This window comes from Aythya fuligula, chromosome 1, assembly GCF_009819795.1.
Source record: "Aythya fuligula isolate bAytFul2 chromosome 1, bAytFul2.pri, whole genome shotgun sequence".
NCBI classification, from domain to species: domain Eukaryota; kingdom Metazoa; phylum Chordata; class Aves; order Anseriformes; family Anatidae; genus Aythya; species Aythya fuligula.
Window position 1 is genome coordinate 183,760,148 of NC_045559.1, and position 17,552 is coordinate 183,777,699.

The following is a 17,552-nucleotide window of genomic DNA, read 5'->3' on the forward strand; positions in this document are numbered from 1 at the left end:
CTTGAAATACACAGAAATTGGGTGGTTATGTTTATGTAATTGAAATCCAGTGTACTTTTCAAAGAAAATTTTAATGTGTTCCAACTGATGTTCAACTATTAACTTTAAAAAACATCCTTCACTTCTTCATGCACTGTCCTGCATTTCATCCATCAGCTTTGTGCAGCTAAATAAGAAAAATAAAGAAGTGGTGGAGAAGAAAATAACACATAATCATGATTTCAAAACACTAGCAAAACTGGCTTACCTTAAGACATATTCCAGGCAAATCATTTTGCTATTATTTATGTTAATTTTGAACTTCAATAAAAGTCTCATCAAGCGCCCAAGAACCCAGCCTCAATGACCTCCTGCCTTGTACACTTTCTAAGACAACTACAGCAATAGTTTCAACAGGGTCCAGGAAACAAAGTGAACCAAATATATTTAAAAGAGAAAATGAATAAGTATTAACACACATTGTATTTAAACCCTGACAAAAATAGTAATTACACAATCTTCCTTCATCTCTAATGAAGAAAGACACTACCTGAAAGGCAGGATGGCATCATGGACATACAGTACAAGCTCTTGCAACTAGAACATACCAAAATCCACAACAGACATCTATGAGTAGTTAGGAAAAGAAACTTGTTAAAAAAAATAATAAAGTTTTACTCTGGTAACTTTCCTACTCACTGACTGGCAAGTAAAAGCCCAACAGCAGAAACCTAGGCAAGTCCCTACACAGGTAGAACTGGTAGTAGATACTAAATAAAATAAGCCTCTTCTTGAGCAGCCCCCACTCTGAAGAGCATTTAGAGAACTTAGAGGTCTCAGTGTAATTCCTGCCATCCTGTCAGCAGGGAGGAAAGAGACATTGTACTGCTTGGTACCTGTCCTTAGGAAATTTTCCTTAGGCAAGGTATACAGAAATTTACCATCTTTTCAACAAATGTCGAAGTCCAATAATATCCTCATCACCTTTGAGTTTTCAGGAAAAAGCACATCACAAAACCATCAGTTTGTAGATTCCCCAAAATAATTTCATTGATCAAAGAAGATTCTCATACTTTGCTTTTTGTACGTACTTGAAAAGCAGGTGTTAGCGTCATTACAGTAAGAGCAACACACACACGCACAACTCTATCTTACCTGGGCTTCAGCTGTACTACACTGCAGTAATGATTTTGCAAGATATAAACAGTTCAAGACTATTTATTTGTTAAAAGCTCAGACTGGTAAATCTAAATGTCACAAAGTTAACACTGTAACCCTAAAAAACTTCCTGCAATCTATATCTAATTAAAAGTCCTCATGGATAACAGTAGAAATCCATTCAATGGAATCACTAAAGATAACTTTTTCAGCAAGAAAAAGAAACTGTCAGGCACACTTCGAGGTCCTACTAAATTAAAAACCACTCACGCCAAGGCTCTGCTTCATTTTTCCTACAGACTTTTTCATAGTAACCTCACAGTATCTATCTTAGTACAATTAAGAAATCAGCAATTATGTTTCATTGTATGAAAATTATTGTATTTTCCTCCTACGTAACTGAAAAGATTTTTCAGCTTTCAAGAGGAATAGTCTTAGGATGATTTAAAGGCTTTTGCTGAATGGATTTTTCTTTTTTACCTGTTATTGAGCAGAGAGAAAAAGTATTGGCTTTTTCTTTTTTTTTTTTTGGAAGTCTAATTAACAATACACAAAAGGATTTCTCTGCAGACTTATTCTCTGATCTAAGTCTAAGGGGACTGAGGCACACACAGACTGACATGGCTAATACAAAGTCTGTGATTCATAAATCTAGAATGAAATCCGTTATCTGACAGCATATGTGAGATCAGATTCACAAACCAGGTTTGGTCTACCCTAAGACACGATGAAAAAAATCCACATCATTTCAAAAATGTCAAAGATAAGAACCATCAGTAATCCCCCAAAGAAATAAAACTTTCAAAAACTCTTACTCAAAATGCCCTGAGCTCTTCATAAAGGTCTCCGTTATCACATGTTGATATACCAGTGTTATCATATTGTATGTGTGCAGTTTCAAGTAAGTCAAAAGGGACAAGGACTGATTTTATAAAAGAAAAATAGCTCACATCAGTTCATAATAACTTAAAAAGCATTCCTATGATCAGACTGTTGTCACTAGGAAGAAAAGAATTACAAAAACTCATCCTAAAGTACCTACAAATATAGCCCTTTGCCAGCATAAGACAAGATAAGAAGCTACTCAGAACAGCAGCTCAAAGAGCGTCAATTCAGTGCAGCATTTATAATGTCATTAAGGTTGCATATTATTAATTACCAAAAATTAATCGTTGCCACTTCACTTACAACATAATTAACCATTAAGTTCAAACAGAACACATCTGCCTTTGAAAATCTGCTTCACTTCTAATATAGGCACTTTTAATACAGGCATAAGCATTTACACAGCTTTTAAAGAAATTGAGAGATCTCAGACAAGCCTATTAAAAACTCAAGAGAAAATCTGGACTCTGTTTTCAGTTTTGATACCTGAGTGAAACTTACCAAAGGTTTACAGCCACTCTGTGTAAACAAACAAACAAAAAAAAACAACAGAAGACAAATAATATTTTCACAGTCTATTAACATTTACCCGTGGACTCTAGCACTTGTACCAAAAAGTGACTTCTATTCTCTTACCACTAACTGCTGCATGTTGCTTCAGATACTCCCTTCTGACATTTATGTTCTTCACAAGGCACTGCCTAGCATGAGCTCTTCTCTCTTTCACTGGATCTTTTGCACACAGTGCACAAATAGCCATATATTCTAGTGGCAGCCGTAGTCTAGAAAGCCCTTTGTGAAGTTTCTGAGCAAATATTTGTCTCACTTGGTAACATTCATCCTATTAAAAACAAAACAAAAAAGTAAACAGTAAACCTTTCTAAAAGTAACACAGGCTGTGAAATAAAACAGAAGACTGGGTAAATATGCCAAAATCAAGTTCAGACCCTGCCACCACAGAAATGTAGGAACTGTAGGAATGTTTCTTTATACCAATTCAGAACACTTAAATTGAATTAATCAACTGAAGCTTCTCTGAAGGTGAGAAGAAAAATTAAGGCTCAAGCTGTAGAGAAAGATATGGCACTCAGAACCTAAGGATTAATTTGGCACAGTACTGTGGCACAGAGTTAATGAAATTGCTTACAATGGGACCACTTGGTTTGTGGAGCCAAAGGTGAACATCTGCACTGAAACACTGTTCAGTCGCCAGTAATCGTGTTCATTTTATTACTGCAATTTCACAAATTTTCCATCAAGACAGTAACATTAGAAACAGAATAAAATTCAACAAAATTAAAGGTCACATGCTTAAGAGATTACCAAGCATTTCCACTATAATGTAGAAGCCTATGAACCACAACTGACCATGGAAAAGAATAACCTGTAACTAAGAATTGTCAAAGAACACAAAGTACAAAGGGGGGCAAACGTACTCCTATGATCTATTAGGCAACATATTTCCAGAAAAGTTATGAACTTTAAAATTCTCTGTATAAAAATAACCTACATACTTTAAGACACCATTCAAAGCCAAGAAAGGTTAACAGAAGCAGGTGTGGAAAACAGTTACTAGGAAATGTAGAGAAAAGTGTGCTGTAAACAAGACTCCCTAAGCAGCTTGACTTATGTACCCTGCCAAAATAAGGTCAAGAGGAAAGATTTGTTATCTCTAAATATGAATAAAGAGCATTAACAGGAATAAATACATATTTTAGTTAAATGACAGTTTTGAAACCAGAAACAATTCAGGTTTCCAGCTATCAGCCAACAGGAAGAGTAGCGACAAAACCTAGCCATAGGTAACACTCAATCTGACAAATTTGCAAATGGGATTGAAAAGTGTGATTTAAACAGAAAAAAAAAAACAACCAAAACTTCCATATCACCCTAACCACAAATGAAATCCAGAAGAAATTCATCAAGCCCCATTTTCCTCTGGGCTTGAAGCCATAGTCTTCTTCTACCCATTATGAAACCCTGAAATGCCTTCTGTAGCCAGAGCTGACCAATGCAGCTGCAGTGACCCAAGACTACAAACCTCATCTGTAAGATACACTTGTGATCTACTGCCTGGCTATAAAACTTGCCTTCACAGTAAATCCACCCCCAGCAGAAGAGTAACATAGAGCCCTCTTCTGCTTGTTAACATTACCTAACGTCTTTGGAAAGCTTAGAACAGAGGTGTGCATAGTTGGTAAGCTGACAAAGACGTCCTCCCTGATTCAGAGGCCAAAGGAACGCATAGTTCATTGCTACTGACCTGACTGCAAGACATAAATTGGTACGAGTTTTATTTGTTTATCTCCTAACATAAAAAATAACCTTTAAACCACCTCAGTACACTAGTTCACTGAGAGAAAAAAGGACCAAACGCAATAATTTCTACATTTCTTACAGTCTACAACTACAAACCATACGTAACCCTTAACTATCTACTTTCCGAACCTAATTACAATTTATCAGAAGGATACCATCTAACTTTTAAAAATACATATTTACAAAGCTGTATGTTGCCCCTCAGACATGACCCTGATTCTTGAAAATTGACAGACTTGCTGGAACAACTAAAACACCCTCAAACAGTTGCTGAAGGCAACCGAGCGAGTTTTTTTTTAACGCAACTTAAGCAATCTAAAAGTGTTATTCTGAATATAATTAGAATGGCATTTTCAACAGCAAATCTTATTAAATCTTAAATAGGATCTTAAGGTCTGTTAAATACTGAAGTACTCAGCACCATGCTCAATTACTTTCTATTCTATTTCAATATGAAGCTTTGCTGACATATAAATTTGTTCTGCAAATCAAAACTTAACTGCTGGTGAGGTTACAGGTCTGGCCAAAGGCATACATAATTTATTTTAAAATGACTGAAACTACACGCATTTAATCATCATAAAGTCTCTGTTTACCACCAGAACCTTAATATAGCAAGGAGCAACTACATTTAATCACGTATTCTATACTTCAATCATTCCACATAGAGAACAGCATTCTCTCAGAAAAAAAAAAAAATGCAATACCCTGCACAGCACCACAGTAGAACCCGTGCAGTCATTACAACTCTTAAAATTTTGCCTTTACTTTTATTTAATCTGCTTTCTTGTATGTCCATTTAAAGAAAACTTGCTGTAAATTAAGTTATGGAATACCAGAGTTGGCTGTGATGTCATCTGAGTGTCCTAATGTGTGGCTAGACTCGATTGTGTCAAGTAGGAATATTATCTGTTATTCTAAAATCTTAAGAGTCTACCATCAGTAAATGGATTTTACTACTACGCATAAACACATATGTATGCATAGGTACATATGCAAACCTCTGAAACACAAATACACAGATAGTCTCTGTGAGAAATTAATATAGTACAACCTAGAAACGCAAAACTCACGGAAACCATTACAGTTACTCTGTATCTGAGGATCTGAACTTGACAGTCTGGCAGAAAGAAAGAAAATTGCAGGAAACATCAAGAAGATCTAGAAAAGTTACAAATAAGTATTCATAATCCATTAGATGTCTCAAGGAAAAGTAAAGGCAGAATTCCTGTCCTGAAATAGCTTAAAATCTAAAGTTTGTTAAGCAAATAAGAAGGCCAATCAATTTCTGCAGAATTTGTAAAGTTTACAAGACAGGAACACAGAGGATCTCTACATCTCTACTTACAATTTGAAAGTTAATTCCCTTCTGCTACTTTGGGCTCACAGGCAGAAGTTCAGGATGACAACTCCCTATATCTAGTGAAAAATCTCTCCTACCTCTTCTGCTATTTAAAGGATGCCAACTACCTTTGCAGGCCTCCACATTCCAAATGCATTTCTACCCAAGTATCAAGAAGCAAAGTTCTCTGTTGTCACCAATGTCCAAAATACTTAATTCTTACCCAAACTAGATTTCCAGGATTACATAGGACAAAAATACACTCGTGCCAAATCTGAGGGCTTTGCATAAAATCAAATTAGCAGAAATATACACAACAAACAACATATATACATATATATTTGATAACCCTCATATCACACCCAGTTTCCTTACATTTATGGCTAGTGCACACAGCTGGTACTGTTCTAAGGTGATGATTTCATGGTAACAAGGTTCTTGTGCCAACTTCACAATAGCACTCCCTGCAGCCAACCTCAACCGAGACATATCAGGTTTGCTGAAAAACAAGCACACAGATTATGAAGGTTAATTAATAAAGCAATACAGAATTATTTGACTTAAGTCCCAGTAAGTTTGCACTGTTGAAAAACAGGTATTTTTAAACAAAGGAAAAGTTTCCATGGGTTCTTCCTCCTTCCTAGCCCCCAGTCAACAGCAAAACTGCTAATCAAAAGTAGTTTTCACACCACCACATTCTGAAGTCTGTTACCACACACCTTGCCCCAACTTTACAATAAAAATATTCCTTGGAATTTCCTAGAATTTCCACATAGATGTGAATCAGGTTTAGTTGTGCATTGGATCAGCGCAGTCCAAGTTGACCTTCAGAGACCTCATTAGGCCTGTAAGATACTTCTGTTCAGCATGCTGCTTTTACTTCAGCAGGGGGCTCCTGCCAAAGAAATAGCTCGTTTCTAGTCCCCAGAGTTGCCAAACCTTTTTTAGCAAAAACAGATACCACAAAATCCATGCTGCACATCCATGAGAATTAATTTTAATTAGATATTTTTATAGGTGACTAAGTGAATTGTATCTTTAAGACAACAGCAAAAAGGGTGTAGCAAATTAAAAACTTTTTAATATGTTCAAAGTACAATTACTTGACTTGGACACCCAAACTGTACTCCCACCTACTAGCAGGTAGCAGAACACTTCATCTTTGGATATGAAAACTAGCAAGTGCTTGAAGAGATCTTTCTGTAGCCTACAACCATATTTACAAAGGTTATCAGAACGTCAAAAGCACCTTCACATGAGCTTTGCAAACTGATATTCACTTCATGTGTCCATTAGTAAACTTAGTTTGGCTTTTACTCTTCTATTTTATCAGATAAAGCAGGCAAAGAAAGATCTTCATAAATGCCTCCCTCACTTAATATTCTCTTCTATTCAGAAGTAGTAGGTACAGCTTCTTCCTTTGATATGCTGGAGCAGGAATCAAATTGTATTGTTATTTAGAAATAATCATTCATTCAAGGAGGGCTAATATTGTTTAAACTTCTTAACCATTTGCCCTTTACTCTTAGCAACAGCAAGCACTGTACTCTTAAGTACATTACCATGAAAACTGTATAAGGCATTTAAAGAATAAGATGAAAAGCCACTATTAAACACAGAGTCCATGATAAAAAAAAATACCTAAAGAGCTTAAATCTTAATTTAGACTAACCAGGCTTTATGTACAACTCAGAACTCTGTGGAAATGGCAACTTTTCAAAAACTAAATGGACAATGAGCGACCAGATGACCAGACAAAGGCCGCACTAGTTTTCAAACAGGGCATGAAGATTAACTTGGTAATGTTTAGTTCTTAAATTTCACTTTAAATTGCAGCTACTGTGATAAGTGAACCCAATAAAGATTCAGTGTTTGCACTCCAGTGATAATTGAGCAATAACAACTTACTAGTACAGAGTGAGCGAGCCAAAGGAAGGATGAAATTAAGAACTTTCAGTCTTCCTTAGCTTTGGTAGTGATAGCATTTAATTCTGAAAAGTGAATCAAAGACGTTTCACTTATAAGTTGGCTAAATCTTTGTGCAGTACATGTAACATGGTCTTGTGTCCCAGAAATACCCATGAGCATGTGTGCACGCTGCAGGAAGGAGGAAGAGGACAGTGTCAGTTAGGAGTATCATTTACCAATTAAATGTGAAGATCAGATCTATCCTATTTCCTAAGAGGATTATACTAAAAGAAACTCTTAATAAAGGATTTATTTTGATCTAATTGTCACAGCCAAAAGCGTTCTGATCTGCATTATCCCAACATACACAATGAATAAGGCTGTAATAAAAAATTCAGTCTGACGTAATTACAGTTTTCAATTACTTCTAATAATTTCAAAAATTAATACCACAGACGCCCTTGTCCTATCAGAAGCTCTCTAAGAGGGACCTGGACATTTGTTCTCTGGAGTGCTATTACTATTGTTGAAGATAAAATGTTTGAAATGAGAACAAAGGTTCAACCACACGGAAAGATATTATCAAGTGCAAAATACTTGGTCTTAATTAAGGTGGTGGGCTGCACAAGGATGATCCAAATAAATGTGCCTTTAAAATGTATCTGGTATATAATCATCTCTCACTTCACAAACTGGTAGTTAAAATTTTTCCTTCTGCTTCACAGAGTGTAAATGCCAGTGTCCAGTTTCGTCAGCACGTTCCACAGAACAAAAAGTTTCTTCTAAAAAAAGTCTAAATACAACGTTGTGTGTCAGATGGTGTAGCAGATTATCTATAATGTACAACCATCAAGTTCTAAAAGCCAAAGATTTAAGTAATTTTTCTCTTGGTAAGCTTCACTGTAAAGAAAATACCAATAATCTTTTTGGAAAGAAAATCTCACTGCAGGTGCATGCATAATGTCAATATTTTCAGCAACAGCTGGTGTCCTCCAAAGGAGGTAGGTTATTTTATACTTAGCATAAATTAAATTAAAATTCTACTACAAATAAGGCACGTAATATCCAACTTGGCCATTTTACCTAACCAGAAAGAGAAAATTAGTACCATATTGAATTTTAAATTTGTAAAACTGTTTATGGTTTATAAAAATAAAAAAATAAAAGACCATGAAAGGACCTTTGAGATATTGTTTGTTGACCAAATTCAATATTAAAACGTTTCCAACACTGGTGAATTTAATCTACATATGCTAACATTTCAAAGTAATTAAAAGCAATCTAGCAAAGTCAACAAACCTACTACTTCAAAGTAAGAAAGATGAAGAGTAGGGATTTGTTTACTTGATTTCCAAGTGGGGTCTTTGCCTTCACCTGACACTGCGTTGAATTGTGCTTTGAAATTTAACAAATCCCATTCCCTTGCACTGTCACTGGAAAGTACAGCTGTGTAGTTTTATTAAAAAGGTATGAGGACAGAATCACTCTCATGGTTGATTAAGGAATCAACCATAAGTTTTGGCACAAACTTCTAATGATGTGGAACAATAAGATTAGAACTTGAAGAGAGGGATCTGGGGGTCGTGGTAGACAGCAAGTTGAATACGAGCCAGCAGTGTGCCCTGGCAGCCAGGAGGGCCAACCGTGTCCTGGGGTGCATCAAGCACGGCATCGCTAGTAGGTCAAGGGAGGTGATTGTCCCGCTCTACTCTGCGCTGGTGCGGCCTCACCTCGAGTACTGTGTGCAGTTCTGGGCACCACAGTATAAAAAGGACATGAAACTGTTGGAAAGTGTCCAGAGGAGGGCTACGAAGATGGTGAAAGGCCTTGAGGGGAAGACGTACGAAGAACGGCTGAGGTCACTGGGCCTGTTCAGCCTGGAGAAGAGGAGGCTGAGGGGAGACCTCATCACAGTCTACAACTTCCTCGTAAGGGGGTGTCGAGAGGCAGGAGACCTTTTCTCCATTAACACTAGTGACAGGACCCGCGGGAACGGGGTTAAGCTGAGGCAGGGGAAATTTAGGCTGGACGTCAGGAGGGGGTTCTTCACAGAGAGGGTGGTTGCTCACTGGAACAGGCTCCCCAGGGAAGTGGTCACTGCACCGAGCCTGTCTGAATTTAAGAAGAGATTGGACTGTGCACTTAGTCACATGGTCTGAACTTTTGGGTAGACCTGTGCGGTGTCAAGAGTTGGACTTGATGATCCTTAAGGGTCCCTTCCAACTCAGGATATTCTATGATTCTATGATTCTATGAACTTATAACGCCAAAGTGAATGACAATAAAAATGATTTCAGCATGCCTCTCAGCTCACAAGAGGTTAAATCTCTCCTGAACCCAGCCCCTTTCAGTTAATTCAATTATCTTTAGCAAATTACATGTTATTGTTCAAAAGACAAATGCAAGCCACAAACACAAAAATTGACTCTACACAGAATAGCAGCAGACCCAATACAGTTTAAAAGACTAGGTTCTGCACCGAGCAGACAATTTCACCCCTTCCAAAGCCTACTCTAGTCTGAAAGGAGGAGCAGCAGCAGATGTCTACAGTAGGGACCCAGTACACATTGCCATTGTGTTCACAAATGGTGATGAATAAAGGTCTGGCCTCTAGCTAAGACTGTGTGCCACTAGTCACCACACTCTGGGCTTGGCCTCTGAGACAGATTTCAGTCCATCTCACTGTCTACTCATTCAGTGCATGTTTCATCAGCCTCTCTATGAGTATTTTAATGGAGACAGTGTTGAAAGCCTTCCTAAAGTCAAGGCAGACACTATACACTGCTCTTCTCTCATCTCACAAGAGGGCCATGTCACCACAGAATATTATCACGTTGGCCAACATGACTACCCATTGCTGAACCTACTCCTGATGACTTTACTGTGCCTGGAAATGCTTTCGAGAATTAGTTGCTCTGTTACCTTCTTCAGGACCTTTTTGAAGATCAGAAACATGCTGTCCTCCAGTCTTCAGGCAGGTCTCCCAATCAACCACGATAATTCAGAGATTAAGAGTGGCCTCACAATGCCATCAGCTAGCTCTCTCAGCACTCTGGGTGCATCCCAGCAGCGGTATGTCCAGATTGCATAAGTGTTCCCTGATTGATCCTCTTCCACCAGGAATAGATCTTCCCTGCTCCAGACTTCCCTGGTCTCCAGAGCCTGGGATTCCTGAAGGCTGGTCTTACTTGTGAAGACTGAGGCAAAGAAGGCATTCAACACCCCAGCACTTTCCACGTTCTCTGTCACCAGGGCCCCTGCCCTATTCAGCAGCAGGTGTCCATCTTCCCTAATCTTCCTTCAGTCAGCTGTGTACAAGCTCTTCTTGTTGTCTTTGACAACCCTCACCAGATTCAATTCCATTTGGGCTTTGATTTTCCTCTCTGTCTCTGCATGCTCAGACAGCTTCTCTATTCCTCCCAGGTTACCTGACCCTTCTTCCACCTTCTGCATACCTCTTTTCATAAGCAAGTTTTGCCAGGAGCATCTTGTTCACCCACATAAGTCTCCTGGTATCTTCACCTGACCTTCTATTTGTCAGAACAGACTTTCTTTGTCAGAACTCTTGAACTTAGATGAGGCGATCCTGGAATATAAACCAGGTTTCTTGAGCTCCTCTCCCCTCCAGGGCCTTTTTTGATAGGATTCTTCCAAGTAGGTCACTGAAGAGGCCAAAGTCCACCCTCCTGAAGTCCAGCATTGTGATCTTGCTTTTTGCCCTGTTCCCTCTTCTCAGTATCCCGAATTTCATCATCTCACAGTCACTGCAGACAAGGCTGCCTTCAATCTTAGCATCCCTAGCAAGCTAGAGTGCTAGGCCTACTGGAGCACCTCTCCTTGCTGCCTCCTCCATCGCTCACGCCAGGAAGTTGTAACTGATACTCTTCAGGAATCTCCTGGATTGCTTATGCCCTGCTGTGTTGATTCTCCAGCAGATATCTGTGTGGTTGAAGTCCCCCATGAGGACCAAGGTCTGCAAAAGCTAGGTTGTCTCCAGCAGGCAACAAGAGGAAGGTCTCATCCACTTCCTCTCCCTACTCAGATGGTCTACACAGACAGACCCTACAAATGTCACCCATAGTGGTGTGGCTCTTTAATCCTTACCATAGGGTCTCAGTTGGATCATCATTCATCCCCATGAAGAAGTTCAGGTTCTGGGGTTGGAGGGTGTTTTTGCAAGAGCCAGACAAATGCAGCAGCAAGCAATTCCAGTTGGGCTAGCTGGTCAGTAAGACAAAGAGTCTTGTAGTGAAACAGAGGAAGGATCAGCAGAAAGAGTTTTTCCTTCAACATCAATTCTTAGAGGCTTATCAGGCTATTTACACTTTGTTTTATGTGGTTTCCTAGGAAGATGAGGTTCTGCTGTTTATGTTCATTTGTTTGTGGCTGGCTGCACATACAGGGGCAAGCATCCTCTGCTTCCCCATTTGAGGTTTGCAGTCAGGCTTGCTAATGGATGGACTTGGAAACAGGAATAGGGTGCAACCTGTCATCTCCACAGGACCATGAGACAAGGAAATCCCCGGATCCTGCTATCCAGATTAAGGTACCCTTAAAAAAAAACCCTGTAAATTATGACAAGAACTGTATTAAAGAATCCTAGCTTGACCCAAACAGTCTCTAACACAGGGCAACCTCACACTTCATTGCGGCTTTCTGTCTCCACTGAAGCCCTCCACTAATTTGAATAATGGAGAACTGACCACATCATTACATACAGCTGTTACCAGGAACACAAAAAGAGTGGGAAAATTGTATTTCTAAAACAAACACGGTATTGAATCATCACTCCAAGTGTGAAAATGCACAGGTCCTACAGAACTGATATGTTGACAAGCTACTAGATAAGCCAACAACGATCTCTGAGCAGTTATACTAAAAGCTACCATACTGTCAGCTTAGTTCCCTAGTAAATGCCATGAACTGTCATATTACAGAATTTAAAACTATAAAACAGCTATTTACAAGGAACTTTAAGAAAGACTCTATGTTGCTACAAAGATAACATCCTAGAAAATTCTCAGATTTGCAATTTTACACACACAACATAGGTTTTAATTTGCATAAATACTGTCTAACATTTAACTCTATCCCAAAATTAAAATCTTTTTACTCCTACTGGCACAATCCACGCATGCACTCAATGGTTTCTGTAGACAGAAATTTTCAGTGTTTGGAAAACAATAATGACTGACAATTTGTCATTTCCCCTACAGCAGCGGATTAAGAAGATACCCAGAAAAAAAAAATAAACAAATGTCTAACAACCACCTAAAAGGGAAATAATTTATTGAGACTTAATCTTCTTTATATATTTCCATCCTCCTCTCACTTTTAGAGGCCTACAGGGAATGAAGTCTGGCTTCAAACAGAAGTGCCTTACGCACTAGCTATTCCCATCTGATTTCCTGCAATATACTATTATTTACTATTAAAAAGCCTGCCTATAGACCTTTAGCAAACAACTGGTACATCAGCAGTGGCAAGCTGCACAAAAAAATTAAAACCAATTTTCAGTGGGAAAGAAGTTACTCAGTTTATTCGTGCAATATGAATAACAGCCCTTTGAAGAAAGAGATGAAGAAGATTAAAAGTTAAAATATATCTACAATGTGAAAATAAAGTAAGACTCAGCAAACTTACATAGGAATTCAGCCAAGCTTACCATTAGTTCTTAAAAAACAAATTGTATAAACATTTTAAAATACTAACAGAATAGTTTAAGTACTAATTTGACTAAAATGTAGGTACTCTCCCCCACTGCGTCAGAGATATTACAACTTTATTGTCTTTACATACCTAATTTTCCCCTGCTCTGTCAAATCTCCGTCACTGTGTAATATTGTTGTTAGCAACCTTAGAGTAGAAGTTCCTGATTTACTGTGGTTGTTCTTCATTCCTAGCAACCATCGAACCATCATCTTGATGGCCTGAATCTGAAAGAGATTTTGATATACAAAAGTCAAATCACACCACAAGCCTCTCTTTAAAAATAACTTCAATAGTACGCATTACAAAATATTTTACTTATATTTAATATAATCATAAATATGACTTATTCAGTATATTAAACCTATGATTATAAAAACACATATTGTTGTAAAATTGTAAGATAATCTAAAAATATCTATCAGTTTAATCACACAGTATTTTCTCAAGTGCTTTTTACTAACATAAGCTTGCCAAGGCTGCAAAACATCATTTAAAAGTACTGTGCACACTACTGAAAGATAACTAGACAGATAAAAAGACAACTTTTCACTGAAAATCTTAAGTATTTATTATAGCAAACAGAAGTCACACAACATTTATTTGAAGTCTGAACAGTTCTTTCCACTAAACAATCACATATTCTGTCCTGTGACAACATTGTCTTAATTGACCTTATTTATTAATTAGTACATTGTAGAATAGGCAAAACAATTTATAGTTATAGTGGATCAAAGTGTGAAACAGATTTCCATCCTCATATAATTCCTATGCTTAAATAATCCCTATAAAATCTTTATATGTGTAATATTTGAGAGTATAAAATTATTTAAGAAGCATAAATTAAAAAACACTTCATAGACATTTCAACCAGTATCAACCTGTATTAAGACCACTGGTCCTGGAAAAGAGTATTTCTGTAACAGATATTAAAAGAAAAGCCTCAAAGACCGTTACTGATGATAACTTATTCTTTGCCAATGGAAACATCAAGTCTTTCAAGGCAAGCTTCTAAAAAATATGCAGAATCCAGCAGCTATCACAAAACAATGAATAATTTCACATTTCATTAGCGAAAGTAAAGCATGAATTTGGAGATTAAGTTTGTTTTAGTATCTGAATCTCTCTGTTATTTTTTCTTCAGAGCAGTGACAATAAAGAAAGCAGAAAGAAGAATATTCTCTTCCAGTAAAATTAAAATGTTCATTTGAATCAAATAAACATCATGGCGAAATAAAAATCAAAAGGAGAGAACTCAAAAGTTCTGGAAATCTAAGATGAATACAGAAAAAAAAAATGAAGCTAGCACTGGAAGGAACCTACTGTGGGCTGAGTCTGGTTACTCTGCTTTAATATAAACTTGTTTCTTCTACACAGTAACTGAGAATTTTGTCCTTAATGGAAAAGGCAGTTCTACCAACTTCACAGAGACCATTCACAACATTACTGAACAAATTTCCATCATGCAGCTGATTTCCTCCATGTAACAAACTGATCATAATGGGTCCTTCAGATCTTTAAATTCTACGATTGTTATCTTTATGAGTTCATTTTTAGCACTGCAGCCCATCTGCTCCGCTGACAGACCCAAGTGTATTGGCTAACACCAGCAGGAGGCAGGCTATCAAGCACTAAAAGCACAAATGGAGTCTGTGGAACGAAAATGAAATTCAGTCTTGCCCTAACCTTCGGTTGGTCTTCCACTGAAACAGTTGGTAGGTATCTATCAGGCGATGATGGTAATTGTAATAATAATAGCAGCAGCAGTTGTCTTGACAGTTTATCAATTCAATTTCTTCATTTCATAACCAGTACCTATATCATTACGCCTTCCCATTTGTTGCGAGGATAGAAACAACTCTATTTGGTCTTCAAGTAAGTGGTGCATAGCAATCTTTACTCCCAGAACTGAGTAACTGCATTAGCACCAAGCAACTTTTGCTTCTCTCTGCCCTTCCACAACCCCTTTCCCCTAGTTTTACTGTGTGAGTCTCCTCTAGGCATTTCACCACATACAAAGTCCTAATCCCAGGTCCTTCACAATTTTCCTTCACCCCCACTCTGTTCCCTACTTCTCTGCTGGTGTTAATGACGTCTTGATGAGATTACAGCAACCCCTCAGAGTTAAATATTCCTGTGAAATTAGTTTGGGACATGAAAATCCCCAGTCGCTGCTTCTGGCTACCAGAAGACTTAAACAAACATGAGTTTGCACCATCCTCATGTTTTAAATTTGATCTTTGCAGCCAAACAGGATAACTATTAAAGGATAATTCAGATTAGGAGGAGTGTCAGGTCATGTCCAGCCCAATCCCCTGCTCAAATGAAGGTCAGCTATGAAGTCAGACCATGTTGGTCTCAGTTTTATCCAGTTGGGTGTTGAAATCCTCCAAGAATAGAGATTGCACAGCCTCCTGACAACACGTTACACTGCCTGACTCTTTTCACATTTCTTTTCTTATATCCACTCTTAACTTCTTGTTTCAATTTACGTTGCATGAGCCTAGAATTCTCCTCTGAGATTAAAAATGAAAGTTTAGATTATATACAACATGAAAACGTCAAGCAAGTCAAAATCCTACACAGGTCAGAACCATATCGAAAGTCACAGATGACTCCCTTGTGATAGATTTAGTTGCACAACATGAACTAGGTGTATTCTAAGCTCAAGAAAAAAATATTTTTTTTTCTGAGATGGTGAATATAACGTGACAGATCCCTGACTTGTCACATGAGATAACTGAAATTAATAATACAACAAGCCTTTACATAAGTCATCAGCAATGAATAAGTATCAATTTTTAAAGATGAAAATTAGCAATAAAGAATATCAACAGTAAATTTTAGCCCTTTTCTCTGATCAAGGTTACTGTTGTATCTCCACTGTAAGAATAAAATGGGTTCCCATCCCATGAAGCAAGCCTAGAAAACAATCCTATAAACACTGTCTCCCTTCTACATCCACATTACAACAACAGCAGGTAGCTCAAAATTCTACTATTCAAGTATCCAGAGCCACAAATGCCACAAGAATATCTACAGAACTTCAAGGTTTGTACAGTAATGAAAAATGAAGCAGTACCTACCTTAAAGCACAGCTAGAGAAATAGGATTAGAAATCTAATACTGCAGTGTATATAGAAAGAAACAAGGAATGCTACTGCTACTACTTAAGTCTCAGTCTAGCCGCAAGGTGCACTGAAATATTCAGTAGTGATCACTGTCAAGAGAGATTACTGCTTGAGAGCAGAAACTCGGGTGCTGGGCATAAGAATTTGAGTCTAATAATTAATACTGCAATGAAACATTCATCTACAGACTTCATTTCACTTAAGGTTTAGCATCCAAAAGCCCAACCTCCATCTAACAGTCTGGCTGTTAGGGTGGACAGCACCTCCCAGCCTAAATGAGGATGTAATTTTTCTGTTCATCTTTCCTTCCCCCTTTCATAATTAAACCTGCTAGCTTTAAGATACCCATTAGCTCTATTATACAGTCATGTTACAAAAGAAGAAAAAGGCTTTTAACACCAGAGTAAAGAAAATACTGTCAGAGAAATCCATTCATAAACTAATGCTATGGCCTGCAGTGGTCATTAAATATAGGCTTCACAATGGTAATAAATGCTAATTAAATTTGCAGATCAATTTTCACAGTAACTTGTTTTTCCTTGCCAATAAATACTTCTTACAACTTTCAAGCTTGGCTTCAACTCCAAGTTGCCTTAAGATTTTCTATAAGCCAACTTCACTTCTAAATAGCCAAGTCGTATGAAAGGTTTTATCAACAACAACAACAAAAAAAAAGTTTTAAAGAGATACTACACATCTTCATAAATCATTTTAAAAATTTTAAAATTATTCTTTACTACTACAAGTTACACTCAAGTGAAATCATAAACTAGCAGTTCGTGAAATGAAGAAAACCAAGCTTTTTTTTAAACATACTTGGGAGTGTACTATGCAACCCTGGCCTTGCACAAATAGGAAAAATACCTTTGCTTAGCAAATACCTTTGCTAAGCATAAAAATTGAATGCACAGAAAACTAACAGATCAGCTCCAAACATAACTGAAAATTTTTCAATAATCAGCTCGGTAACAAGCTGGAAACCAAAGAACTTATAAAACCAGCAGACCAGGAGGTCCTGTGCTAAAAATGGTTTAACAAGTTCAAGAGAGAAGGCAAACAACTTCTTAACACCATCAGAGCAACTTTATTCAAAAGGCACTGGAAATGAAATAACTGCTCTA

The 17,552-nt window shown here is 37.6% G+C and overlaps 1 protein-coding gene across 3 annotated transcripts in view; it reads right to left on the minus strand.

Annotated features, from left to right (window-relative positions):
* PDS5B (PDS5 cohesin associated factor B) overlaps positions 1–17,552 on the minus strand; it is a 108,953-nt gene that overhangs the window by 17,763 nt on the left and 73,638 nt on the right. For all 3 annotated transcript variants that reach the window (XM_032188514.1, XM_032188522.1, XM_032188506.1), the window contains exons 23-25: positions 13,391–13,527; positions 6,059–6,182; positions 2,659–2,863 (exon numbers count right to left, since the gene is read on the minus strand). In XM_032188514.1, coding sequence (XP_032044405.1) covers positions 2,659–2,863; positions 6,059–6,182; positions 13,391–13,527 — 466 coding nt within the window. The remainder of the gene's footprint in view (positions 1–2,658; positions 2,864–6,058; positions 6,183–13,390; positions 13,528–17,552) is intronic.